Genomic DNA, 27,191 nt, shown 5'->3' on the forward strand with positions numbered 1-27,191 from the left:
TCCGTATTAGATGATTAAAGGAAAATTTAGTAATATTAATCCAACCTTTGGCCAATTTTCTTTAATTAAGCCCACCTACGACATATTTTTTAATAATCCTACCTTTACTACCCAACGACTTTTATTGGGCCAAACACGTCATAAACCTATTGTAGGAGGTAATATGTCCCTACGTGGCAGTACTCTCTCTCGATATATTCAGTCATCATCATCAATTCATCACCATCTCGATGACTTTTTCACCGATTATCGGTCACTTAAGCCTAATAAAAGTCGTTGGGTAGTAAATGTGGGATTATTAAAAAATATGTCGTAGGTGGGATTAATCAAAGAAAACCGGCCAAATGTTGGATTAATATTACCAAATTTTCCATGATTAAATGAGTACATTCAAGATTTTATTAATTATGCAACAACTTTAGGAAGAGAAATATTTCAGTCATATATTACAAAAAATTAGTCACATAATTTTAGAATACCCGTGCATGCACGGGATCTAATCTAGTAATGTATAAAATTAACTATGTTGCAATTTAAAATGTTTATCCATACAAACAAAAGTTAATCAAAACATGTTGAAAGTTACAAAAAGTTGGGTAAAAGTTACTTCAGTATATAATAAATTTATTGTACACCTAGTGTGTGGCTACAAGACTTTTTGTTGTAATTCTCAATAGGTGTGTTAAATATAGAGTTTAAGACATTATCATAGGTTAAAAGTATTGAACGACTTTTTTCCAATGATGATTATTCTTGAGTGTACCTGATCCACAATAATATTAGTGTGGATCCAAAACCAATAATTTTTTCTAGAAATCATTTACATACATAATGACCTTTATTGATCACATAGTGACTATAATAAATTAAACGCCAATTTTCTTAGATACAATAACCATTTTTTGAATCAACTTTTTTTTGTTTAAAAGTGAACTTTGACTTAAAATCACATTATTTAAGCACAACTCGTATTAACTACATCAATTTTTTATATTTTTTCCCGTAATAACCCTAATAAACGTGTCAAAATAAATAGAAGAAATTTGTTGACTTTTTTTAGGCATTATCTATAAATTTAGCGTGGATCAAATCCATGTAAGAATTGGTATTCTGGTGAAGAAAACAACGTACTTAGTTTTAGCAGTTTGAATATAATTTGTTTCCTTTGAAGTAAATACAATTTGTTTAGAAAGCATTTTGAATATGATTTGTTTCCTTTGAGGCTAAATATGAATCTGTTAGATTTGTCAAGCAGTGCTATGTTTCCTTATTTTGTAAAATTAGTCAGAAGCACGTGTTATGCACGTGTTGACTCCACATTTATAATTTTACTTTGTAGTAGAGGTGATCAACATGGGCCTGACCCGATGGCCCGGCCCGAAAATACCGGGTTTTGGGAAGAATATTTCGGCCCGATCTTCGGGACGGGTCGACCCGACCCGAACTTTTAAAAAAAATTGCGGCCTTTGGGCAACGTAAAACGACAAATTTAGTTATAAATTTGGCTCGGCCCGAATTGGCTAGAAAAGCCCGCTGTTTTTAGCCCGAAATAGCGGGTTTTGGGCAAAAAAATTAGCCCGAAGCTTGGCCCGGCCCGGCCCAACATAATGAACTGGATTTTTTGTCCTTGGCCCGACCCGGCCCGCCTTTTGATCAGGTCTACTTTGTAGTATTCGTATTAAGTTATTTACAATAACATTAAAGACATTTAGATTAAATACTAATTGTGGGCGTATTCCTATTTTTCGACTTTAACTTTAGGCGTCTAAATTACTGACTTAAATGCGAGAAATAAGCAGAGCGCGCGCTGGAATATAATAGCGCGTTGCATGCAATGCTTGAAATTTCTAGTGCTTGCTTGGCCAGCGTTGGTTATTTTCTGGCGCTGGCCATATTTGCTTATTCGTTTCCTCATAGAAGGCGTTACAATATTCTGGCGCTTTAACAACGCGCTTTGGAAAATTGTAGCGCTGCCTAGGGTAGCACCACTATTTTCTGGCTTTGTTACCCTTGCTGCGGAATTTTGCAATTCCGATTTTTGATTCGTAGCTTTATTTGTTTATTTCAACGTTTTGAAGCATTTTTGGATTTTGTCAGTGTTGTTGACCTTAAACTAGATGTCTGGTTGGTTAGTTTCACATAGCACATAAGATTTCTACACGAAACTAACAACGAGCATGGATTCAGATATAGATGCGCATTTAGTTTTATTCTAGTCTCTAAGGTATAATAGGCTGGGTGTCAAAATTTTACCAAACCTATCGTCGATTCCCCAACAGGCCCTTGTTAGAGTAGCCAGGTTCATGACGAGTTTTATCAAAGCCTATCTGATATGTGCTGGAGTGGCATATATCGTGAATGGACATAGAGATAAACGGTTTGATTTGGGTGGATGTGCTACATTGTGAACATGTCAAGTGGACAACATCCAAAGCACGTGCCCCCCCCCCCCCCCGGGATGATAGGTGTCCTTATTCCCAACTTTCGAGATGAAACATGCCAAGGAAGCCAAAATTAGGTATGCAGTTCTGTCGCGATCATTCGTTACATTGAATATTCAGGTTGCCTCAACTTAATAAGGAAATAACTGTGGCGTAGCGTTCGATTTCTTCTATACGGCTTCTTCATCGACGCACTACTTGCACAAATTATTTCAGTATTGTCCCTAGTGGAGTCGCACTTTGAGGGGCCAAAAAAAACGGGACAGGAATCAAGAAAAGTACCAGAATGACTTTCCCCTCTAGATGTGGAAATCATATTAGGTAAATATAGGAACTAATTGTGGGCGTTAGCCTCTTTTTACTAGTCTTTAGGAGTCGCCAATCAGTTTTAGAACTACATTGAAGAAAATTGAAAAATTTTGACTATCGTGATATGCATGGAGTGCAAACATATTTGATTTACAACAGACATAGGTTCCCTTGTGATCCCTGTTATGGAGATCACTCAACGTACATCCATCGGAGTAGAGATTGGGAGTTCAGGGGACGTTTACTAATACGGGGAGTGCCTAGAATTAGCCCATGCGGGGGTCCTTGCTAGTTCAACGTGACGGCGAAAGGGACATGCGTTGTGTTACATTACTAATCTGAGTTGATTTTAATGCACAAGTAATTAACTAAACAATGTCAAAATAATGCTTTTAATTTTGATTGATTCAAGGTGCTTAGCAATAAACAGGTTTGTCCAGATATTATCTTATTTAAGCGTGATGGTGAAAAGATTTATATGGTGATGAAAGCGGTAAAAATATATATTTCAGGTTATAGTATAGCGTAGGCTATACTGCGGTTCTCAAGAACAATAACCAGTTGACTTTGCTAGCTTTCCTTTTAGCTTTCGAACTTCCTGGTAACTGACTGATTATGGGGTGAGATTCTTCCAGAGAATCGTGTGTTTAGGCTAGGATTTGGTCAAAACTTCGGAAGTATTTGGACTGAATCGAGCGGCCGTGCGGGCAAAGTCTGCTTAACAGTGTGTTAATACGGCAGACGGTCGCAAATACGGGAAGAGAGAAGTTTCGGTCAATACTCAAGCTTAGGGGTATTATCCGGGGATTGTGTGTTGTTTTCCGGATTTCAGAGGGTTTATTTAATTTATAGTGTAACAAGCCAGAATAAGATAGATGTTGGAAGAGATAGAAGTTCACTGAAACACAACCAACAGCGCCAGAATATTCTAGCACTCTGATCAGGAGCCTATTATATTCTAGCGCTAGCAAAGGAAACGCTAGATCTGATTTGCGATGAGTCATTGACAGCTGTTTAAAACTTTATCTTTGTCATGATTGGGTGAGAACCAAACTGTAGTGCCAAAATATCCGGGTGCTGGCTTTGGTGCACTGGAATGTTTGTGGCGCATGTGTTCTTAGCTCTAGAAATATCTAGCGTTGGTGTTTTACTTCCACTTTTCCCGTTTTATCCGATTTTAACTGAATCTTGTATCTTACTCACGGTTTTATCTCTTTTAAGGATATTGGTTGGAATGCAACTCTTATATTTTCATCAAGGATTAATTGTAATGCAATGCAATAACTTAAAAACTTATCTTGTATGGTTACCATTCTGGGCAGCGGCTAAGTATAGCAGTTACTTTAAATAGTAGTAACTAAAAATGGAAATATGGTTTTTGGGATTGTCAGTGAGTCACAGATTGTTCGTCGCATGTTTAGGAAAGCTTAGTCAAGCAGTGTTTGGTTTCATCATTGAACACACCGCTTCGGGCTAAATGTAGGCGTCTAAAGTTTCGTACTTTTGCACAGGTGGATTTGATTCCCAGAGGGTGAGGGAGGCTGAGATTGCAGAGATCTCGCCTTCCGGTGGATTTACCTCGGCGGAGAAGGATAAAGTTATTTCCTCCGTGTATGCCTCAATCCCCATGGAGTTTGTGGAGTTTCTTCCTGGAATAGAGGACACCTACTTTGGGGTCATGCAGTCTCTTGTGTTGGACGTGAGTTTCCAATTATTCTATTTAATATTCGTTTTCCTGACTCCATACTAATAGTTCTATCAATGTAGTTGTTTATCAGGTTTGCAAAGGCTAGGCGGTACCGCGGGGACTTGCACCTTGATCTTCTCAAGCATAAGGATGCAATAGAGAACCACGAGAAGTATGCTGAACACAAGGCTGAGGAGATCCGGACAGATATGCAAGTGACTATCAACGCCCAGGCGTTCGCTCTACGCCTTTCGGAGGCTAACGCCAAGGACTACGAGGATAAGCTCAAGGAGCATGAGGATAGGATAACTACTCTCAGATCTGAGTACACGGACGTCTCCACACGAGTTGTCAATTTTTCAAAGAAGTTGGACGCCCTCAAGAAGAAGGTGCAAGAGACCCAGGAGGAGGTGGTCACTATTCGGCGAGAGGCATCCAGTTCTTTTAAGCTGGGTGAGTAGGCCGTGACGGAAGGTTCCCGGGGATATTGGGACTAAGAGATGGAAGGTAGAGACTCTCCTCCTATTTCTTCCTCACATTTTCATGGGTGAATTTGAGTTTTTAATGGTCTAAATCAACCATGAAAACTTCAGATCTAGAGTTTTCATGGTCGAATTTGACCACTTAAAGTCATGATTAAGATAAAAAGGTAATATTACATTCTTAGTCTTTATTTTTATTTTTTCAAAATTTTTGTGAGGTTTTTTTTCGACTTGAGTGTCTGACCTCAAGGGAGAACAACAACAACTTCAACCTTTTGAATCACAGTAGCAATGGCCATAGATTGATACTCTTATTCGACAGACGAACGAGACACACTAGATTACTTCTTTCTTTAATAGGTTAAAAAATGGAATTATTATGCCCATGGGTGCTCCCTCTCGTATTTTCTCCTCACGTGTAAGAGGAAAATGTGAGAGGGTACACAATGCACCCGAGTGCACCTTATATGTTCTATAATTTGCTAACTTTAATTAAAACAATATAGTTACTGAAAATAATCCAAAACTATTATGCCAATAATTTGATAATTGATTACTCATTCACATTGACCAGCAACATAAAGGATTGAAAGTACATAATACAGATTGGTTGGTAAAAACGCGGATTCTTATAGTGAGTCTTTAAAAGAGTTACAACATTACACCATGGCAGGGCATAAAAGTAACGTAATCCCCAAATGCCAATTTATTTATTTTATTTAATTGAAGGAGTGAATATATTACTCCCATTATTATAAATTGGCCTCATCTCCTAACTTCCCTTCTAAAACCCTAAAACCCTAAAAGTCTAAAACCCTAAAACCCTAAAACCTTTGAGCAATATGGCTTCATCGCATTCTTCGACGTCATCTCAAGGTTGCATACTACCCGATGATCTGATCCACGATATTTTATTGCAATTGCCTGTGAAATCGCTTCTTCGATTCAAATCAGTATGCAAGTCTTGGAAATCTATAATCACCAACCACAAATTTACCATAGCCCATTCACGCCTTACAATGCACAACTTTTCGTCTTTTCTGATGGTTCGATCCGATAAAACATTGTTCTCTCTGAGTATAAGTCTTAATCCGTACGGTAACACTACCGATATCAAAGGTAAATTCGTAGGATTACCTTCAAAATTAGTGTTGGAAGATGGTTTCTTTTATCCGCTTGGATCATGTCAGGGACTCTTATGCATTTATGCTTTTGACAATAAGAAAACAAGAAATATTTATCTATGGAATATTGCGACCAACATTTGCAGGTGTATCAAATCCCCTCCGATAAAACCTGGATATTATAGGGTTTTGAAATGCGGGTTTGGTTTTGTTTCTTCTACTAATGACTACAAAATCTTACTGGTAATCGGGTATGGGTCTGATAGTACTCGTATTACAATTCATGTATACTCATTACGGAATGATGAATGGAGGAAATTAGATATAAATACGGTAAAGGTTCTACCTGGAGTTCTCATCCGAGGTTACAACAATACTAGAGGGTTTAGTCCTCGGGTAGTGGATCCAGTTGTATTGAATGAAGCATTACATTGGGTGGTTGATTCAATCATCCTCAAATTTGATTTAGTCACTGAAACATTTGAAATACTATCGAATCTAATTCAAACCGAAGATGTTAGATTTTCACAACTTACATTAATTGGGGTAACAGAAGACAATAAATTGTGTCTTTGTCAGCAAGAAATGTTAGGCTATAGGGAGCCTTTTAACATTGTGACATGAACGTTTGATTATAGAAATTGCTGGAATTTTTGCTTTAGGAAAAATGGAAATTTGAGGTACATGGAAACTTTTCATCAGTTGTTGGGAATAACGGGGAACGGTAGAGTTGTGGTGATGGAAGAAAATGATACGGAAATGGAAAATATTATTGTTATTGATGCACGTCAAGATCCTCCTTTAATTATTCACTGTAGCAATGAATATTGTGCACCTTATAAGAGTGCCGGACGTATTACCAATGTGGGTAGCTATGTTCAAAGTCTCGTTTCTCCTTTTTGTATTTGATTTTACTTGAAATTGGAAATTTTCATAGTATATTTTTTAACGTTGCATGCACTATTAGTTTACTGTATTATTTTCTCTTTATTTGTGCGTAGAGGTTTTTTATTTTTGTTATTTCTGGAGTTGCAAATGAGCTATAAGGGCAACAAAGAAAAGTCGTATATAAAATACTTCCTCCATCTGAGTTTTTGGGGTCTTATTAGATTAGTCTTAATAAGTATTTTTTAAATATCAACTTTTTATAATTTTTTCTTATCCGTAATTGAAGATATTAATGTTTGAAATCGTGCATTGGCAAACGTGCCCAAATAATTGTGTCATATAAAAAAGAACAGAGAAAGTAGTATTTTCAATGTTAATCAATAGGCGAAAACGTTAATGGTAGTGTAGTTTATTAACCGTACGTATGCAGAAGAATTGGGTAATATGAAGTTACTCTCTCCGTCCCGGAATACTCGATCCGGTTTGACCGGCACAGAGTTTAAGAGACTTGAATTGACTTATTTAATTTAATAGGTAGTAGTTGATAGTGGGGTATTATTTTAATGTAGTTAGTGGGAAATGTGTAAAGGGGTGGGGTTGGGGGAGAGTAGGGGTTGAATTTTTAATTAGTTTTTGTATGGAGTAGGGGTGGGTGGGTTAATAGGGATGGAGTGAGAAATAATATAATATTGTTAGAATATTTCCATTTTTAGAAACAGGTCAAGTATTAAGGGACGACCCGATAAGGAAAACAGGTCAAGTATTCCGGGACGGAGGGAGTACATACGTGTCTAATTATTTGTGTAGTGGGTCTGATATGCTGCCACCTTAGGCAGACGCATGGAAATCCAAACAATAAGTAATTTTCCTGCTTCTTCCTCTTTTAGACAGACCCCAAAAAAAAAAAAGCCATGAACGAGTTTGTAAATCAGATTCTAAACATTGGTACTTCAGCCATAGCTTTCACAACTCTGATCTGTTTTCTTCCTCCCATCCTCTGTTTGAGGTTCTGTCTTTCATGTCTTAAATCAATTTTCACCGAAAATGTGTCTGGAAAAGTTGTGCTCATCACTGGTGCATCTTCCGGCATCGGCGAGGTTTGTTCACTTCTTTCGATTTCAGTTTTATAATCACCCTTCAAGTTAGGATCAAGTACTGATTAGATTATAATCATATACCAAGTACAAAACAAACTATTTGGCAAATCCTTGATTATGAGGTGCGCAATTCTTACATGAGATTATTGTATTATTAATTGGATGATAGTTGATATTGGCTTGTTTTGATCCCCGAAGCATCTTGCATATGAGTACGCGAGAAGAGGAGCCAATTTAGCTCTTATTGCCAGAAGGCGACAACATCTCGAAAATGTAGCTGAAACCAGCCGTTATCTTGGTGCACCTCATGTCCTTGTCATCCCTGCAGATGTTTGCAAAGTCGAAGATTCAAAACGTTTCATCAATGAAACCGTGAATCATTTCGGCAGATGTAAGTATACTGCATAATGTATTATGTATACTTCAGGCTTTGCATTGAGCATATGTCTATCAACATAACATATGGATAAGATTATAGGATAAATATATACATCAGAAATTGAACTGTGGGTTGAATCTGCAACACAATAGTGTCATTAACAAAATGTTTCAGTACAGATTAGTCCAATAGCATGATTTACACCACAATAGAAACATATTCGGTGATTCTGGGACTAATCTTTTCTATCATTTCACAATACCTAATGAAGTACTCCTTCCGTCCCGGAATACTTGACCGGTTTTCCTTATCGGGTCGTCCCTTAATACTTGACCTGTTTCTAAAAATGGAAATATTCTAACAATATTATATTATTTCTCACTCCACCCCTATTAACCCACCTACCCCTACTCCATACAAAAAATAATTAAAAATTCAACCCTTACTCTCCCCCAACCCTACCTCTTAACCACCTCCCACTAACTACATTAAAATAATACCCCACTATCAACTACTACCTATTAAATTAAATAAGTCAATTCAAGTCCCTTAAACTCTGTGCCGGTCAAACCGGGTCGAGTATTACGAGACGGAGGGAGTAGTTCTGTAATCCGCAATGGTTTAGCTAACAGTCTGTTCGTTACATGCACGCACCCCGCGATAATAGTGGATCATCTGGTGAACAATGCTGGAATTGCTACAATGAGCATGTTTGAAGAATTCACTCACATAACCAATGCTGCACCTGTGATGGTAAATCTATTCAATGACACTTTGCAGCTTTCTGTATACTGGTTTAACCCTTGCAATAAGCTGAATATGCTTTTTACTGACTAACCAATTGGGGAGGACTATTGCAGGAAACAAACTTCTGGGGATCAATCTATAGTACCCACTTTGCAATTCCACATCTCAGAAAAAGCAGAGGCAAGATAATAGTTACTGCCTCATCTGGAGCATGGTTACCTGCACCGAGGATGACTTTCTACACTGTGAACATCCATCATACTTGATAATCTTGCTTCTTTGTTTAGCATTTCTCAATCTCACCTGTTGTTCACCTATCTCCTTTTTAGGCCAGTAAAGCAGCACAGGTGATCTTCTTCGAGACACTCAGAGTTGAGCTTGGAGGAGACATTGGGATCACGATAGTCACTCCAGGGTTGATCGAATCAGAATTGACCAAAGGGAAGTTCCTCTCAAAGGAAGGAAATATGGTATTCGATAAAGAGATGAGAGATGTAAGTCACTTCCCTATCTTTTCTATGGTACCATTCAGAAATTAAGATAACACCACTAGGTTTGGCCATGGCATACACCAGAGATTATCTCCATCATATAGGACCTCCATGGCTCCATCATTTGGCAGAAGCCAATTCTTCTGTCAGATAAATTCAGTAATATGTACCCTGCCAAGTACATACAAAGGCATGTCATGTTAACGAAATTACTGATAAAACTTAAGACAGACTAACAGATGTGTGTAACTGTTAACTTCAAAATGTAGATATTTTAAAGGTCAGATTGTGATATACATTGTAAAGTAAGGGAACTACTTAACGAACCCAAAATTTCATAAATATTTAGTACATATATGTAAGTTTTCAACTTCCAATCAAAACTGACTTCCCAAAAAACGGTATCATCTCCGACCAAGGAAACTCGACTTGAAATGGCTTAAAATCTAAGAAGCTAGTGAAAAGTTGGTTCCAGAAAGCCTTTTAACCCTGGAAAACTAAGCTCAGGCGACCCAAACCCGGCTAAACCCATACCAAGTTGCATAAAATTGCAGCTAACCCAACCCGACCAAGAAAACCTAACCAAATCAGTGAGTATGTTGGAAGCCAGCTAAACATATAATTTAAGCTAGGGGATTTGATTGACTAACTGACTGAAACTCGGCACATTTAATTCGTCTAATCACTGATGGAATGATTGCATACAATTACTGAATTTTTTTTTAGTATGCAATCAGAGAATTTCTCTAATATAAACAAGTTGCAAAGAGAGAGTTCACCATAAAATTGCAGATTAATCAACCTTTTTCATAGTGTACACATCAAATGGTCCAGAACAATTATTGTATTCTTAAAAAAGTTTGTTTGTTCATCATACTTTATGCTAGGTACAAGTTAGTGCAGTCCCAGTAGAGTCAGTGGACAGATGTGCAAAGGCCATTGTAGATAGTGCTTGCCGCGGTGACAGATATTTGACAGTGCCATCATGGATGAAGGTAACAATCCTATGGAAAATATTTCTACCTGAAATACTGGAGTGGTGCAATCGCATGTCATTAGCAACTGGACCTGAAAAACCACCAACAGAGGCGCCTAGCAAGAAAATCCTAAATTTCACTGGATTACAAAGAATCATGTATCCACCTTCAATTCAATAATCTAAGTCCTTAATTGTAAACAGTGGTGACACATCCCTATGTAGTATATGACCAAATCTTGTAGAGGAATGCGTTGTTGAGACTTGAGAAATAAACAGTTTCTATTGAAAGTTACCATTTCATGTGTTCTTAGGCGAGCAATATCTGAATGCATAAACAGCCTACGGAGAAGTATCCGTGTAAATAAAGCGTATTCTGGGGAAGTTTTCTAAACTTTTGTTATCAACAAGGAAGTTATAAAAAAAAAACATCCCCATTATGCCCAAAAACCTAGTATGCACCTGAAACTTAATATGTTCACTGTCAAACCCAAATATAGTAGATCAACGAAGTAATACTACACCAATCACTTTCTTTCTAAAACAACTGGTTGTTTCATTGTACACCTGCTGCATAATCAATTCAAGTGTTCTAAATACACAGTTACCATTTGTGAAATTTCACTTCATAGCACATTTCTGCCACCACGCCTACCAGCCCCGGCTGGCTGATTTCAGTTGCACATAAGAATGCCATTCTTGTAATTTAAAGTATGTTAGATCAACCCAACGCAGCCAAGTGCATTTAGGCATTTAGCCATGGCAACTGAATTCCACTTGTACGAGTCCTTAATACCATGACTACATTGATTTATGGCCAATGGGTCTCCATACAAAATCTCGGGCCACAGGGCATGTCTGTAACTAATAGCCCTCCCATTCCCCACAAACAATCCAATAACTTTTTGAGAATTATGATGATACTAAGTCATCAGAACCGTATTTTTTAGAGAATGTAAACCATATTAGGGAACTTTGAAATACTAATAAAAGGACGGGTGATAATCATGGTGTTTAGCATTTCTTGTTAGCAAACAGCTTTAAAAACTTTAACACAACTCAAACAACTGATGGATGCGGAACAGGAGTTTCAAATGTACCTCTTTAGAGCTCCAAAAGTGTGGAAACATATTCATTCAGCAATTGACCAAATGAGATTCCACCATGCTCCAAAATGACGAATGATGTAGAATAGAAATCATGGATAATGCACAGCCAACTCAGCCAACTTCTAACTTCAGATGATGTTACCGTTCAGCATCATATGTCCCGTTCAAAACATAGTACCAATTCCCAATGATACCTGAGAGAAAATTTTACCATCCTTACCAAACACCTTGATAATCTTACAAAGAGAGCAACTCGAACAAATGCCTCAATATGACCACCCATATCAATCTACACTTTAACCTGTTTCACAAATCTAAGATTCGTCATATTTAGAAAAATATTTTCTGTAATCAATACAAGGTGTCACAATGTTCATTCAATGGCTCAAGGTGACAAATTGATCACGTCTAACTGGCCATTTTGGCACATTGGGCTAGAAGAGACAGGTTTCAGTCTTTTCAAAAGTAACATCGCATCTGACGCTGAACAATCTTGGTTCATCTCAAGAGCAACCGGAATATCAGAAGTCTTATTCATCTCCACAAGCATTGTACCCTGGACAAAGTAAAATGAGAGATCAATTTCTCTTTCTTCTTTTGTGATGAGGGGAAGGAGAGAGGGCGGAAGGGGTGGGGAAGTGGGAAACCAAGATACAGCTATCATCTCTTTCTAATGAAAACAACTATGATCGAACATCAACAAAACCAGTACAGAAACGCTAACAGCCTAGAAGGAAAGTGGATTTCAGGAGAACTCGCCTCAAAATTCATCAAGAAAACCTGAAATTGGCTTAGTGTGCTCTTCATGTCTATAACTACTTTGTCATCCGAGGAGGAAAGAGCAGCATTCACCTCTTCAGGTGAATAGCCTATTGCTTTCTGCAGAGCCTGATGAAAGACAATTATACTACAAATTAGTGTATTCCGACAAAGTGTGTAACAGAAGCTGGCCAACAAATCAACTCACATTATGGTGAATATAGATTTCAGATATGAGGCTCCCATCTTCAGCATAAGCCAGGAGCTCAAATGTAGATCTCCCCTTGTACCGGAATCTCTTCACACCAGTAAAAATGCACTGCAAAATATAGTCTTAGAACCTTGAGATCTATTATGTAGTAACAATTTGTGCCAGAATAGTGCATGTATCGTCCACTGTATTTATAGAAGGTTACCAGAAGTCACACAGATTGTTACATAATCCTACATCTTTTAATGTTATAGGTACATCAAGGATCAAATTCTCGTAAGAACTAAGATCGAAGCTAAGTAACAACCAAACCTTGGCCTCAAATATTTAAATTGTCGCACCATAAAGAACCAAACCGAATCTCTAAAAAAATTGAAGTACTTGCTCGATTTGGAGATATTTGCACTTTCAGGATTAGGTACCACTAGTCAAACAAGCAACACAAGCTGCAATTATTTATATACACTCCAACAGCTTGTATACTAGACCAAGTGCCATGTGAGAAGCAATTAACAAGAGTGATATTGAGGACCAAATTTCAAAGAGAAAACTTTGTAACCATGTACATTTAGGAACCAATAAATCAACTATAGGTTAGACCCAGTACTGGAAAGCTGGAAATTTTGCGACAATGAAAATTCAGCTTAGCTTAAATTTGATAACATATCCCATTGCATGTTCAGAGATGAAGAAAGCAACAATTACGTATTCAGATATGGACACGAATAGAATCCAGTTTGCTCCATTTCATCCAAAAGCTAACCCGTTTTAACCACTTTTACACACCTCAGTTAAGTTTGGCCAATTTGCATTAATATTGTAAAATGGTACTCCCTCTGTGTCTTAATGTTCTTCCTGCTTAGAATTTTGCAACTATTTACAATTTGAGAGAACCTACTAATTTATTCCCAATATATAAGAAAAAACATAGTCATATTGCTTCGCGTATTACGAAATATTGCCCGAAGGGGAGTCTTGTTTGATTCGTTTCAAACTTTCAATGAGTGCTTTAACTCTTTAAGAATATAAAAAGTTTATAATTTTTAATATTACGAAATTAAAGATTTTGATGGCCAAAGATGTGCACTGGCGGAAACAAAGAACTCATTCACAAATCATAAAACCTACAAGATTATACAGAAACAAAGAACTCATTCTTTTTTTTCTTTTTATTTTTTTTTTGGTAAGACAAAGAACTCATTCACAAATCATAAAACCTACTAGTAAAATTTAATACTTCCTTCGTTTTTTAATACTCGCAACGTTGGTCTCTTTCACACATACTTTGCATAACTTTGATCATTAATATCTTTAATACTCTTTAAGCAAAAATTATAAAAAGTTAATATTTTGAAAATACAAATTGAGACGGATCTAGCAAGATCATACATGATTATGTTTTATCTTACGTATTAATCACCAATAATAATCAAAGTAGAATATGTGAATAGTGTAAAATATTCAAGCATTGAAGTATATGAAAAAGAAAGAGTCGGAGAACCCCTGACCTTTGCGCCAGCCACAATCACCTTTCTTTCCTTCTACCAACTAAGATCTATCCATTTTATGTGACGGTTTTGTGCTGCGTTTTATTTATGGTAGTCATTTATTCAGATTGTGGGGCTCAAAAAAGTTGGGGGCTCTGTGCTGTTGGACTGGTTGCACAGCCCAATAGTCGGACCTTATTTCAATATCACCTCTAAAAGGGGTGATGTGGCAATGAAAATTACAGAAAAAGTCATATACTTGAAGGATTCTTGGGGATAAAGTCGCTTTACCATGTACCATAGCGTGGTGCACACAAGTTCATTACCATAATCAGCATTATTACTGTCTACCAAACATGTTATTTATGTTGTAGTAATATGACTTATATATCTTAAGATATATTGCAATTGGCTAAAACATGTATTAAGGATTAAAGAGAAAATCTACTAGGAATACATACGCATAGTTCAACATTGATGAAGCAAACATCTTATTCGCAAAAGATTAAACCATAATCAAGTTGCTATAAAACATATTCAATGCCAATGATATCATTTGACAAACCTCTGGAAACATATAGAAGCATGTGAAGATGATATATTACCTTGATCTTTCCTTGGACAGAAGGTTTGTTTTCCTTCACTGCCTCCCATTGTGCTGACAGACTTGCAAAATAAATGAAAGGAAACTTTCTCTCTCCACTTAGTATAAACGGTGGCTCCATATAATATTGCATGAGAGCATCTTCATTTTCAACGGCAGTGGCAGAGACCGGATTGAGCTCAGTATGCTCTCTAACAGGAGCTTGTTCAGAAGCTTCTGTAACTGTAGGAAACTTATAAGCATCTACACTGATAGAACTATGAGCAGTCCCTCGGCGAACAAAATGCTCAGAAGATCCTCTACCATTAAATGGCTCGATAGTTTCTCTACTTGTAGAAAGCACAGTAGCTTCTGCATTGTTATAACGTTGAACAGTTTCTCTACTAATGTGATTTTGAGCAGAGTCCCTACTTAAAGAATGCTGGTCATTTCTTCCTGGAGTAGGAAGCTCAGAAATAACTCTGCGTGCAAGAGGGACTTGCCTCATCCTACTGCTTGGATCAACACCTGCCACGGGGAAGAAAAGGCATACTTCATACATGATTAAGAGCACAAAAATTTTCCTTACAGTAATAACTTAATAAGAACTGATGATACCATACAGAGTGGATAAGGAAGAAACAAAAATTAATAACTACTAAACAACTTTTTAAAAAATTCAAAAAACCAGGTATTTCACAAAAGTAGGCAAACTAAACTAAAAATTAATAGGTCTTTCAAACCCAATATCAAATGCAACCCAACTACTACTGAAACTCATATATATGTATGCATCATAACCAATAGGTCCAAATGTCCAATACACTAAACTCCATGATGAACAAAATAAATTCAATAGCGTAGAGAAGCATATTAAAATTCCTTACACAAGAACCTTACTCGAGGTCCAACCATGCATCTAAATTCGAGTATGAAGGGAGCTGATATCTATTTGACTCAGTTCAGACCCAGAAAGGTAGAATTGAGAAACCAACAAATACACAAGTAAATGGGGGCCTTGTCTGGCAAATAACAGATACCAGTAACTAATACCACTATTTTTTCTTTTAATTAGAACTTCAAAACCAATAGTGAATGTAGCAAACTGAGGATTTGACTAGTATATAGCAAACTGGAGATCTTATAGAAGTGTTTGATAAATTAGCATCTATGATTGGCTATAAAATGTGTAAATCATTCATGGGAACTGTTCTATCATTCAAAAATGGCATCAATGTTATAGAACCTTAAGAAAGGCATACCTTTTAGGCAACTCTACTCTTAAATATACTCCTCTCAACATAAAAAAGAAGTATGATTAACTCAATCTACTATATACCAGACATAATCACATAGTAGATTGACCTACAAAGATCTATAATTACAACTCCAATCCCCTCTTCTTCTCCAAAACCTCGAGAACATCATGAACATACACAACTTGGACATTAGAGTGTGACCCAGAGCACTTGCAGTTTACGTATCAGAATGAAATATTAATACTTCAATAGCTTATAACACAGGCTAAAAGCAAGATCTGGAAGAATGATCAGCACATCTGACAAAAGAGGCACCTGACCTATATACTAAAAGAAGGACAAAGGAAGACAAATGCAGAGTCATAATACTAAGAACTAAAGCAACATGATGCTACAATTCCCTAAGAAACTATGCCTACAGGATTCTTTGCATACACTTCAGCTCCCTTCCCCCCCCCCCCCCCCCTCTCCTCCTTGAAAGCAACTTTCAAGTTCTCATATTTTCTAAAGAGTATATTTACCACGAACAACTGATGATCCACGGTAGTTGTGTTAATTGTGTAACCAAACAACGAGAGTTGGTTTATTCCATAAGACATGGTTGCCACGTTGCTTACACAAACAAGAGAGGGAGCAAACCAACATGAAAAAAAGAATTAATAACATAAAAAATTAACTACTAAAGAATAAAAGGCAATAACTTCAGGAAAAGTACATTAATCATACAAAACAACAATCAATATGAAACAGACCAAAAAGGAAAGTTGACAGAAATTCTGAAACAGAGTGGGAAGATCTATTTCCTCCAAATCAAACCATCAAAATTCAGTAAAGCAAATATAGCTCACCCAAGCTATTTTCACGAAACTGAGTTGCAGCACGTAGCATAGAATACGCAGTGTTCCCTGGAACATCATTAGCATCATTTGGTGGTGTGCCCTCATTACTAACACCATTTAGTGCCCAAGCAGCACGGGTTGCTCTAGTCGACAATGGGGGAGCAATACCACTCCTTGTTCTGGATAAATTTAGAAAAGTAAGGGAAGACACAAGAAATTAAGTATGTATTTATTTCAAACTTCAAAAGACAACTTCCCATGGTATTAACTAGCCGATATCAGCAAAAAAGTGAGAGAATGAAGCCTCTAGGAAAAGATACAGGTGTTTTAACATTAACAGTTGAGAAAAATATGTCAGCTATTATTCTTCTTACATGTGCATATTAAAAACCAGTTCGTGAATTTTGTTGTTTTTTTCCACTGCCTTCATTCCTAGCATAACCTAATAACGTGAAAACTTGGATATTTACCATATCTGCTTAAGACATGGGTAATATCAACCTAATTCAGAGGAAGTGCAGACAAATACTATTCTTGAACTCCATCACTACTGAGCCAGTCACTTCAAATTCGAAGTCATTGTTTCCCATCTTACAGTACAAGATACCTTTAGCATAATTCTCCTGCTGGAGCTTTCTTTAGCAATTTATTAAAGAATAATGCAACTAGTATATCATATAGTCATATACACAATGTGACGTTGAAGATAGGAGATAAATCAATGTCACCCAAAACCAACAAAAGGACAGGTACAAAATCTCTTCACTTATAAGATAACATGAATCATTTGATTATACCTTTTTCCCCTTGGTGGCTTATTAACGTCATGAACCAGCCTCTGTCTAGCTGCTTCAAGCTCTTCAACAGAGCCACCAAGAATTTCCAATACTTCAGGAACCAACATCAGAATCCCACGCCGCACATTCACATCCCGAATAACAACCTACAGAAGAACACCAACTAGTTTCAGTCTCTCGGTATATAACGAAGGAAGCACGTTAAATAGTTGGCCAAGAGGTGTACCATTAGATCCACTATTCTTCAGAAAAAGAACACAAAAACAATTTTTTAACTAAACAGAAAGCATTGATTCCATTGGAACATACTTTAACCTAGAATATATAATGAGATTTTAGATGATAAATAAGCAACTCTTGTTTTCATTCCAGGTTTTGCTGACTATATTCTCCAATGGGTCAAGAGAAAATATAAAGAACAGATTTGTTAGAACTCCTTGCACACAAAGTTTTGCTTTACGATCTAAAAAAAGACACTGTCAGTGGTAGGACACTGAGATTTACAAAGTTCTCAAAATACTTCAAAAGTCTAGACCTATGTCTCAGTCAACTATCTTAGAGAAATCCATGAAACACCAACCCATGCTGTCTTATAAAGAAACATTGCCTTCAAAATAGATGGCAGGGAACCATTTTAGTGAAAACCGTGGAAGAAGTTTAAGGTCGCCATCACTAGTATAGGGTGTCTACATGGATATATCTCACTACCGATTACGAATTTAGCTAGATACAAGATTACTAAATAAAGGTTTGCAATCACAACCAAAAGCATCCCTAATATACAAATATAAGGGGAACCGGAATAACGAATTGAGGAAAATGAATGCATTAACAATGGCAGAGCTTGTCAACCTTAAACCCAGAAGGTGCAAGGGCCTCAAGACTTTTTATAGGCCTATACTCCATGCCAAATACACGTTGGATGCCATCAGTCATGGAGAGCTTGAGGCACCTTTTATTCCCTGGATGTGCATTCTTGTACCTCTCCCTCAAAGGACAACTAATATTGATTACTTCATCAACCTGAGAAAAAAAGATGCCAAACAGTGTAAGAAAATCAGAGGTAACAATAACATACAACACATGGAAATTGTGTAGAAATTCACTCCAACCCTCCCCTCTCTCTCCTTTGATCAGCAGAATCACATAAAAGCCATAGTGAAATCTTAAATTTTGAAAGCATAGCCAGCGTTAATAAGGTTTCAAAGTAAACATCTGAGTTCTGATAATCTTATAATAAAACACCTATAAGCTTGTGACTAACAACATATCTCGGGCACAATTATAAAAAATGGGAAGTACAATTAGTTGTGGTCAAGCACAATACAGGAGCCAAAATAGCAGGTATTGCATGCTTTTTATAAAAAAAAACGCCAATTAAAAGTGGAAGACAAACCAATAAGTCTTAAACCAACACCCCTCCCCCTCACAAGAAATAAAATACATAGGAAAAGTTAATGCTTTTTTTGAAAAATTAAGAGCAACCAGTTCTAGTAACTACGCTTCTTAAATCCTTAAAATGGTACCCTCAATACCAAATTTTATGTACGTAATTCATGTAGTTGAACTAATACTATTACTAGATAGTTCAGAACGATAAAAATTTGCCATCATTCATTAACAAGAGAGAAATTCTTTGGTAAAAGAACAAATTAGCCACCTTTTGATAGACATGATATACATTCACATAAGTATATCATTTGTTGCCACGGTGGTCTTCATCATGTTGCCTATGTTAAGCCCATTGTAGACAAATGATAATTGATCTGGCCATCCCATCAAGTAAATTTTAATTGTACTGTTAAATAATTCAGTTAAATCAATGAAAACCAAAAACTTTAACCAAGTCTAAATACAAACCACATGAAAGCTATTCGACTACCATGCCTTGCAAGGAATTCAAGCTAATAAGGTGACACCTGCGTGATCTGTCATTGATACATATAGAGAAGCATCCCCTAATTTGTTAAATAGGGTTAAGAATTGTACCCAAATCTAAATTAGTTCGATAACTCATTGATCTTAGTTAATCAGCAATCTCAACTAGCTCGTAAAGGACTGACTTGATGAAAGGGCACTAGGATTTTTCTTGTTTTCACATACTAGTTCTAAAAATTGTTATAAAACAGCAATAATCCATATATGTCTTATTCCCTACTGAAATTACAAGCAAGCTATAATCATTGCTTAATGTACGACAGTACGAGTAGTTCAGTAGTGCTAAACCACCACTTCAAACCACAATGTAACTTAAAAAAGGCTTAAACTTGGTTCAAATTTTGATAACAAAAACTAATTTTACCTGCAAAACAAAAGGGCCAGCAAGATCAACAAGATGCAACTGATGCACATTAGCAGGAAGAAGACCAGCACCAGTGTAATTCATGTCCGAGCACAGAAACTGCCCAAAACAAAGCTTAGCCTTCGTTTCAACGTCGAAATTAGAGAAACCCGGTACTGTATTCTGAAGCCCTAATTTACAGGAATCAAGCCACTCTCTCCTCAAATTCAACCCCATTTTCCTCAAATTATCATTCACAAGACAATCTGAAGCGACGAAAGTGGCAGTAACCACCTGCGGAGGAGAGAGGTTATCGAAAACGTCCATAAAATCCTCGTCGGAAATAAGGAGAGGAGGTTCGGAGACGGGGGCGGTGGGGGTAGTAGTGATGTTGGTGGTTGAGGTTGAGATTGAGGTGGAACGAGAGGAATTAAGGGTTACAGATTCCATACGAGGGATAGGGTTTGGAGATGGAATTTCAATGTCCTCCTCTTCTTCTTCGCCTTGAACCGCCATTACTTCGTCAAAGACAGCATTTTGTTCACCAGCTTGCGGCGATTGCTGTGGCGCTTGATGGGGGTTAGGGTTTTCATGTTGCGGTGGTTGTTGGCCGTCTTCATCGTCGTCCGATGAGGTGTAGACTGTAAGAAGTCGCCGTCTGGACATGGTTTTGGACCACAGTGAGCAGAGGAGAGAAAGAGGAACAAAATAGCAAATATTTTCCCTCCAAATAGAATTGACAAAATTGGAAGAGACAAAAATGTGAGTTTTAGACTTTTAGTGGAGTTTGACTGATTGAGGAAGGGCTCAGGCCTGAGGCCCATTAAATTAAAATTTAGTTCAAATTCTCGCTCCATCTCATTGCCTCATTGATCAATTTCATTACATTAAATGATTCATCAATAAGACATGGTGGGATAGGAAATGAGACACAATTATGAGGCAGAGAATTTTAATCAATTATTATCGTTAAATTGTTACGAGTATTACAAATAAACAACGACTCTCCACTACGTACTTCATGACGATGTTCTCATAACTTACCAAGTTTGATATCGTTGAAATTTCATTACGGATATGTGACATAAGTTAAATGTAATACGGATACATCCATGTCTAGACTCCATAATAGACATACTCGTAAGAAACATTTTCGCCCAAATTAAAGAATTAAATTAGTTGTTCAAAGTTGAGTTTATAGTAAGAAGTCAATGTTGTTTTATTTTCAAGTGAATAACTAGTTATGCCTAGTTGTTTAGAGATGACTTTCTGCATGTGACTTTATTATTGTTGCTTTGTTCGGACTAGTGAAGCATGCTTAGTTTTTATATTATGTTTGTTTGTTGTCATGTTCATGACACCCATTTTTATTACTAACCTTGTGCAAAAAATAGAAACTTGAGTATCTCTAGCTACCTCTCTCTAACCTGTTGGTCTGCTTCTACTAAAGACGGCTCTGGGTTGTGACAAACTCGCGTGTCTTGGAAATGGCGAGACCCTACACACGTCAAGTCTATCATCTATTTGGTGTATCATTTCAAATTTGTTAGAATGGCGGCTCAAACACTAAATCCACATGTCACCGTTTCGTGCTTATATGTAAGTCGAATTTTACCCATTCTAACATATTTTGCATGGCATATTGTACTTCCTAAACAAAATCACGCCGGGCACGACCGAAGATTTATACCCATGCCATGTTTTGCTTGTGCAATGCCAATGCCAATGCCAATGCCCATGTCATGTTTTTCGTATTGGATTGTGTTATGCAAGAACCGTACCGGACCTGGTGCCATCTTTAGCCAATACAAACGTCTAGTAATTCAACGTTTACCTCCCATCATCATTGGGGAATGGGTAACCCAGAGAATTAATCTCCACATCCTGTTATATAAATCCTTCGTACACTTGACTTCTTTGGTTACAAGGGATAATTTCATATAGAGATCACTCATTATCTACGTTAAATCAACATGAAATGATTTCAATAGAGATAATTGTTCAATTAGGCACATAAATCAACATCTAGTAACACCTTGGCTCATTCTACGAGCATGTACAACCTTAAGATCACACACAACCTTGACATGTAGCTTGGGTCAAGTGATTATTGATAGGACAAAATGACTACAATGTTGACAATGTACAAGGGTCAACATCTTATTAACTTGACCTGGGTCGCATATGTGACAAAAGGTCAAGTTCCTTAAAATTGAATATGGGACCGCATGAAGCTGCCACTTACATAATATTAGTCGTTTGCATACGGAATTTTAGGCTTATATTTGTTGTATGTATGCAAATATTAATGCATTCGTATTTTTCTCCATGTACTGTATGCATGCATGGAATCAATATTTCATGTTTTTTTTATTTATTTATTTTGCATGATAACAATCATAAATTAATAGTCAGTTATGTATAAATTTAATTTTATTGTGCTATATATGTATGTTTAAGGTTATACATTACATTTTTATTTATATGTAATATTAATTTAATTTCATATTTATTTATTTGTTAAAATTAATAATTGTGTTTGTAGATGAATTTAAAGTATAATATATGTAAAAGTAAAAAGTAGGTAAGAGAAATTAATAACCTTGAGTCAAGATTGTAGAAGAAAAATGAGAGATTTAAATAAGTTGTATGTCTAAGTTAGTGGAATATGAGGTGGAAGAAAGAAAAGGATGAGAGATAAATTATTTGTCACTTGACCGAAGGTCGTGGTCTAATCGTTGGGAATGGTCAACCGAAAGTTGACAGCCCACTAATTCTACAATGGTGACATAAAACCTATGTCGAAGTGGGATTATTTTTTACTTGGGTCATGTTTATGACTCCCCTGACACTTCTAGCCTAGAATAGAATAGTGGAATAGGTTTTGCTATTTTAATCAATACTTCATGAAATATCACTTTATTGAAATATCACCGCCACCAAGAACAACCACGGGCCACCCTCACCAAAACATTGTTAAGCACCCCTAACATTCCGTCAACCCCCAACTACATCATCAAATTTGTCGACCGAGGTCACAACTTCCTTCGATACCAATGTGAAATGGGCTTTTATCCCCCTATCACAAAATATACCAAAACTAACCCACAACCACTCCTTATATTGGTGAGCGTTTGAAACTTGTATTACTCTGCAATGGAGAAATAATTACAAGAGAAATTCTCAAAGGTAAGTAGAGAGTTTTCTTAGTGTGATTAGATTTAGGGCCTTGTGTTTCACACACACACCTTTCTCACACAGTTTGAAATTTGCATTACATTGAGTATTTATATTGCTAGACATATATTAATACAATAAAAAAGATGAGAAGATCGAATCCACGTGGAAGAAACGCAAAGCTGAAATTAACCTTTCTTGATCGATCGAAGGATATGGATGACAAATATGAATCGAATTTGGGTGAGATGGGGTTTCACCCACATCCATCGGCCACCTCCTTTTGCTCCATCTGATCTACCTGCCACCCGCAAAAAACATCACCCGCATCTGATCCATCTGTCATCCATAGGTGGATCTGGTGGATCTGGTGCTTATCTGGTGATGACTATAATTCCTAATTTTATGAAAGTAACAATATTTCCAACATACAAATAAAGAAAATCGATTATATTTCCTACTCAAAAGACTCAAATCCTCATTAATATAATGTAAATTCAAAGTTGTGAGTTAGGTTTTATAATTTTATGTATTTATTTTTGGGAGAAAATGAGAAATTTTATTTTATATATAAATTAAGCGGATGGATGACGGATTGAGTGGTAAGCGGATGATGGACCGAGTGACAGATGGCTTGGAGCTCCACCCCAATCTGATTTGATTCGTCACCCGCCTTTCATTCTTAAATCAGGATTTCGACGGTTTATTTATATAAGATTAGTGGTTATCCATTTAAGTTTGACATCCCTGTCTGTGGACTTGCACAATCTCGAGAAGCGCCCGAACCACTTCATTTACTATGACCCCACAAAAGAAACTGATAATTAGCACTTAGCCGGAAAATTTGATGCATGTGCACCGGCCTATTAGGTGTGTCCATACCGCCTTTTCTCTAGGACAATTCTCCGTAAATATAATCATAAAATTCTCATTTTCTTTTATTGAAAACAAACTTATGACAAGACATTACAGAGTTGTTGAGCCAATTTCACTTCCAACTTGAATCCACTTGGACTGTGCGTAGATCAAGAGATATGTCCATTTAAAGTCTTTTTACACTACAACTAGTTAATGCCCCGCGTGATGCCCCAGATAGTAGAAAAATGGATCAATTATATTATTATATAACTCGTTTTGAGTCTAATTTAATTTGTTACATTACAATATATCTTGCTTTGAGTACGCTTTAATAAATTTTATCATAAAGATTAATAACTCGTAAAAGTAATGACTAATTAGTGATGTGAGACTATTAAGAAATAATTCGTATCGTTTTTCTAATTATATTGACTTAATATAATTTTGAACGTGTGAGAAACAACAAAATGAGTTGTGGCATAGTGGTTATCGTATGTAACTAACAAACGGGAGGCCACATGTTCGAAACCTATGACTAACATTTTTTCATGATCAAAAAATTTCTCTTATATATGAGATGACATATCAAAGATGCCGATGTGTCATGTCATCCTTATATTATTCTTATATGCACGCGATGCGTGCGAATATAGGAAACATTTGTGTTATTAAATTTAAACCTGAAATAACATATAAAAAATATAATATAAAGAAACATTTGTGTTATTAAATTTAAACCGAATTTATTTAAGGGGTTAGATTGATTAAAATGATTCTCTAGGCTTTTCTTACTGTATAAGTTGTCATTATATTCTCTATTCATCACTTTTGGTATCCCCAAGTAAAACGACAAAAATATCCCCACTCCTAATTTAAACTCCAGCTCCATTCCAAACCCTAAATATATATGTTGTCGCGTCTCTTTCACCGTACCCTCGCTCTTTCTCTATTTACTCCATCTCCCTGTCTCTTTCTTTCGATTTTTTCTACTCCTCCAAAACCTCTTCCCGCTTCATTCTCTCCTCCGTCTCTCGCCGTCACCTCCATCGGAAACCGCGACGGAGGAGATCTTAATTAGTCACCACCATTGTCCAGGTTCGTTGAAAAGACGACCTCCGCAAATTTTTTTTCTCTCTGGTAACGTTCTCTCTCTAGAGACTTCTCACGACTGACAATCGGAGCAACGATTTCAACGCTCTACAATTCCGCCAACTCAACGGATGATCCTGCAGTTCCAATTCACCCTCCTCGAAATTCAAAGTAATTATCTCTTATTTTTAATTTTATGGGTTTTAATTCAGTTTTAGGGTTTTAATTAAAATTTCAATTTTTTATTTCAGTTTTGTTTCAGTTTTATTGCAATGTTTTATTTCAGTATTAGGGTTCTCTGATTGTAATTTGTTGATTTTTGCTCAGTTTCTTCATAGAGGGCTTCCTTTACGAGCTATTGATCTTGATAATGCGTAATTGATCGGGTGAGATTTCAATAATTTTGTTTAAATTTTCATTTTTTTCCAATTGATTCTGGAGATTTTTGTTGATTTAATGTGTTTTTTCCGATTTTATTTAAATTTCTTAACAGGCTCAGGGATTATAGGCGTATCAAAAGATCCTTGACAATTTGAGCAAAGCTCTGTGATTTTAATTTATTTTTTCAATATTTGTTGGGTTTTTTAAACTTATTTTTGCTTGATTTCTATATATTTAAAATGGATATTTTCTCATCGATTTAAGGGGAGTAGTTCTAGGTATTTCCTGACTCTCAATCTTGAATTTTGTATTTCTAGGTTCCATATTTTTTTTGAGCTTTAAATCTGTATATTGAATAAAAAATGATGTGACTTTGTTTGTTGTTTATTTAAAACCGATACAATTTGAATATATGTGTCAAATTCTCGATTCCTTGCTCTAGAATATGTGTGTCTGTATTTTGAATAAAAAATGATGTGACTTTATTTGTTGTTGAATTAAAACCGATACAATTTGAATATGTGTGTCAAATTCTTGATTCCTTGCTCTAGAATATGTGTGTCAAATTCTTGATTCGTTTCTCTCTGTTTTCTCTAGGTCTGAAGAGATGAATTAAAGTGGTAGTGGTGGTGGGTGGTTTGTTGGTGATGGGAAGAAAGAAGGGAGTAGTTCGAGTAGCGGTGGGAGCGAAGCGAATTTAATTTCGTCTCTCACATTTACCTGGGATTGGAAAAGTTCTATTGTTTGTGGTCGTATGGCGTCTGTTGATTTTATTCTTGGATTATTTCCCGAATCATATTGTTTATGGATGTTAATCTATCATATGATGTCGTTAGAACTTTTCTAATCTATCATTGGATGTAACAGTTCTATTACTTCTATATGACCACAAATAATAGAACTTTTCTAAGCCCATATTATAAAAAAGAATATGGACAGGATATGAGTCATATGACAACAATTGGATCTTATAGTAATAGAGTCAAAACGGTTGGTAGTTTATTTTAGCTGGTTCCATTTCGTACATGTCAACTTTGTTATTAGTTTGTTGCTATAATAGTTTACAGTTTCTTATTCAATTCAAACATTTTTTTTTTACAGAGTTGTTTTTATTTATTTTTATTTTTATTCCAGATTTGCAAGGAGATATGATGATTTATTTACCCAATATATTTTTCTGAATTCAAATTGATGAATTCTATTTAACATGCACTACCATCTGATCTCGATATTTTGCGTCTTAATCCAAATTTTTAAGTTTTGTGTGTGATCGATGATGAATTTTTATATTTTTAAACCTAATTCTCCACAGATTAAATAAAATGAGTGGAAATAGTTGATGAGCTACATTTATGTCGCTCTAAACCTTGATTTTCTTATTATTTTCTTGTAATTTTCATTCTTATTTTCCCTTTTTGCTCTATGATTTTGCTTACTTTTTAGTTTTAGTTAAATTCGTAGTGTCTTTTAGTTTAGTTCGTTTTTCCTTGGTTTTATTTCGTTTTTGTTTGATTTTTGTAGAATTTCGGATGGAGTTGAGAATGGAAACAAAGTTTGAGCAAGAAAACAGAAGGTGCGCCCGTGGTGGATTTGGCCGCGCCAAGAATCCAAGACTTACAGGAACTTTTGAGATTTTCAGAAAAAGCAACGCGCAAGAGTTGCTGCGCCCGCACTCGAAGGGAAGCCCCTCTGTAGCAAAAACATCAAGGCATTTTGTTTAGGGCCAAAAATGAAGAATCT

The 27,191-nt window shown here is 36.3% G+C and overlaps 3 protein-coding genes and 1 non-coding gene across 4 annotated transcripts; 3 read left to right on the top strand and 1 right to left on the bottom strand.

Annotated features, from left to right (window-relative positions):
• Window positions 1-5,761: 5,761 nt before the first annotated feature.
• On the top strand, window positions 5,762-6,667 carry LOC130461334 (putative F-box protein At1g33530). Its single transcript, XM_056829395.1, has one exon. The coding sequence runs from the start codon at window positions 5,762-5,764 to the stop codon at window positions 6,665-6,667; it is 906 nt and encodes a 301-aa protein (XP_056685373.1).
• A 1,094-nt stretch (window positions 6,668-7,761) lies between these two features.
• LOC110804634 (11-beta-hydroxysteroid dehydrogenase A) lies at window positions 7,762-10,919 on the top strand. The gene is made up of 6 exons (XM_022010234.2): window positions 7,762-8,028; window positions 8,227-8,419; window positions 9,075-9,160; window positions 9,268-9,399; window positions 9,484-9,648; window positions 10,533-10,919. Exons 1-6 carry the CDS (start codon window positions 7,843-7,845, stop codon window positions 10,800-10,802), a joined length of 1,032 nt encoding a protein of 343 aa, XP_021865926.2. The 5' UTR covers window positions 7,762-7,842; the 3' UTR covers window positions 10,803-10,919.
• On the bottom strand, window positions 8,473-20,697 carry LOC110804633 (recQ-mediated genome instability protein 1). Its single transcript, XM_022010233.2, has 9 exons — window positions 19,968-20,697; window positions 18,518-18,688; window positions 17,666-17,811; window positions 16,878-17,047; window positions 14,793-15,298; window positions 12,698-12,808; window positions 12,490-12,618; window positions 11,722-12,286; window positions 8,473-9,816 (listed from the first exon to the last, which is right to left on the bottom strand). Exons 1-8 carry the CDS (start codon window positions 20,610-20,612, stop codon window positions 12,116-12,118), a joined length of 2,049 nt encoding a protein of 682 aa, XP_021865925.2. The 5' UTR covers window positions 20,613-20,697; the 3' UTR covers window positions 8,473-9,816; window positions 11,722-12,115.
• Window positions 20,698-26,592: 5,895 nt separating this feature from the next.
• LOC130462285 (small nucleolar RNA Z195/SNORD33/SNORD32 family) lies at window positions 26,593-26,680 on the top strand. Its single transcript, XR_008922382.1, has one exon. It is a non-coding gene; the product is annotated as a small nucleolar RNA Z195/SNORD33/SNORD32 family (small nucleolar RNA).
• Window positions 26,681-27,191: the final 511 nt, after the last annotated feature.

This window comes from Spinacia oleracea, chromosome 5, assembly GCF_020520425.1.
Source record: "Spinacia oleracea cultivar Varoflay chromosome 5, BTI_SOV_V1, whole genome shotgun sequence".
NCBI lineage: Eukaryota > Viridiplantae > Streptophyta > Magnoliopsida > Caryophyllales > Amaranthaceae > Spinacia > Spinacia oleracea.

Coding starts and splice junctions, on each gene's coding strand:
- LOC110804634 (XM_022010234.2), top strand. CDS start 7,843: ATGAACGAGTTTGTAAATCAGATTCTAAACATTGGTACTTCAGCCATA. Junction 9,400..9,483: donor CGAGGATGACTTTCTACACT/GTGAACATCCAT, acceptor TCTCCTTTTTAG/GCCAGTAAAGCAGCACAGGT. Junction 9,649..10,532: donor TCGATAAAGAGATGAGAGAT/GTAAGTCACTTC, acceptor ACTTTATGCTAG/GTACAAGTTAGTGCAGTCCC.
- LOC110804633 (XM_022010233.2), bottom strand. CDS start 20,612: ATGTCCAGACGGCGACTTCTTACAGTCTACACCTCATCGGACGACGAT. Junction 17,812..18,517: donor TTGCACCTTCTGGGTTTAAG/GTTGACAAGCTC, acceptor GTTCTTCTGTAG/GTTGTTATTCGGGATGTGAA. Junction 17,048..17,665: donor AAGCCACCAAGGGGAAAAAG/GTATAATCAAAT, acceptor AAATTTATCCAG/AACAAGGAGTGGTATTGCTC.
- LOC130461334 (XM_056829395.1), top strand. CDS start 5,762: ATGGCTTCATCGCATTCTTCGACGTCATCTCAAGGTTGCATACTACCC.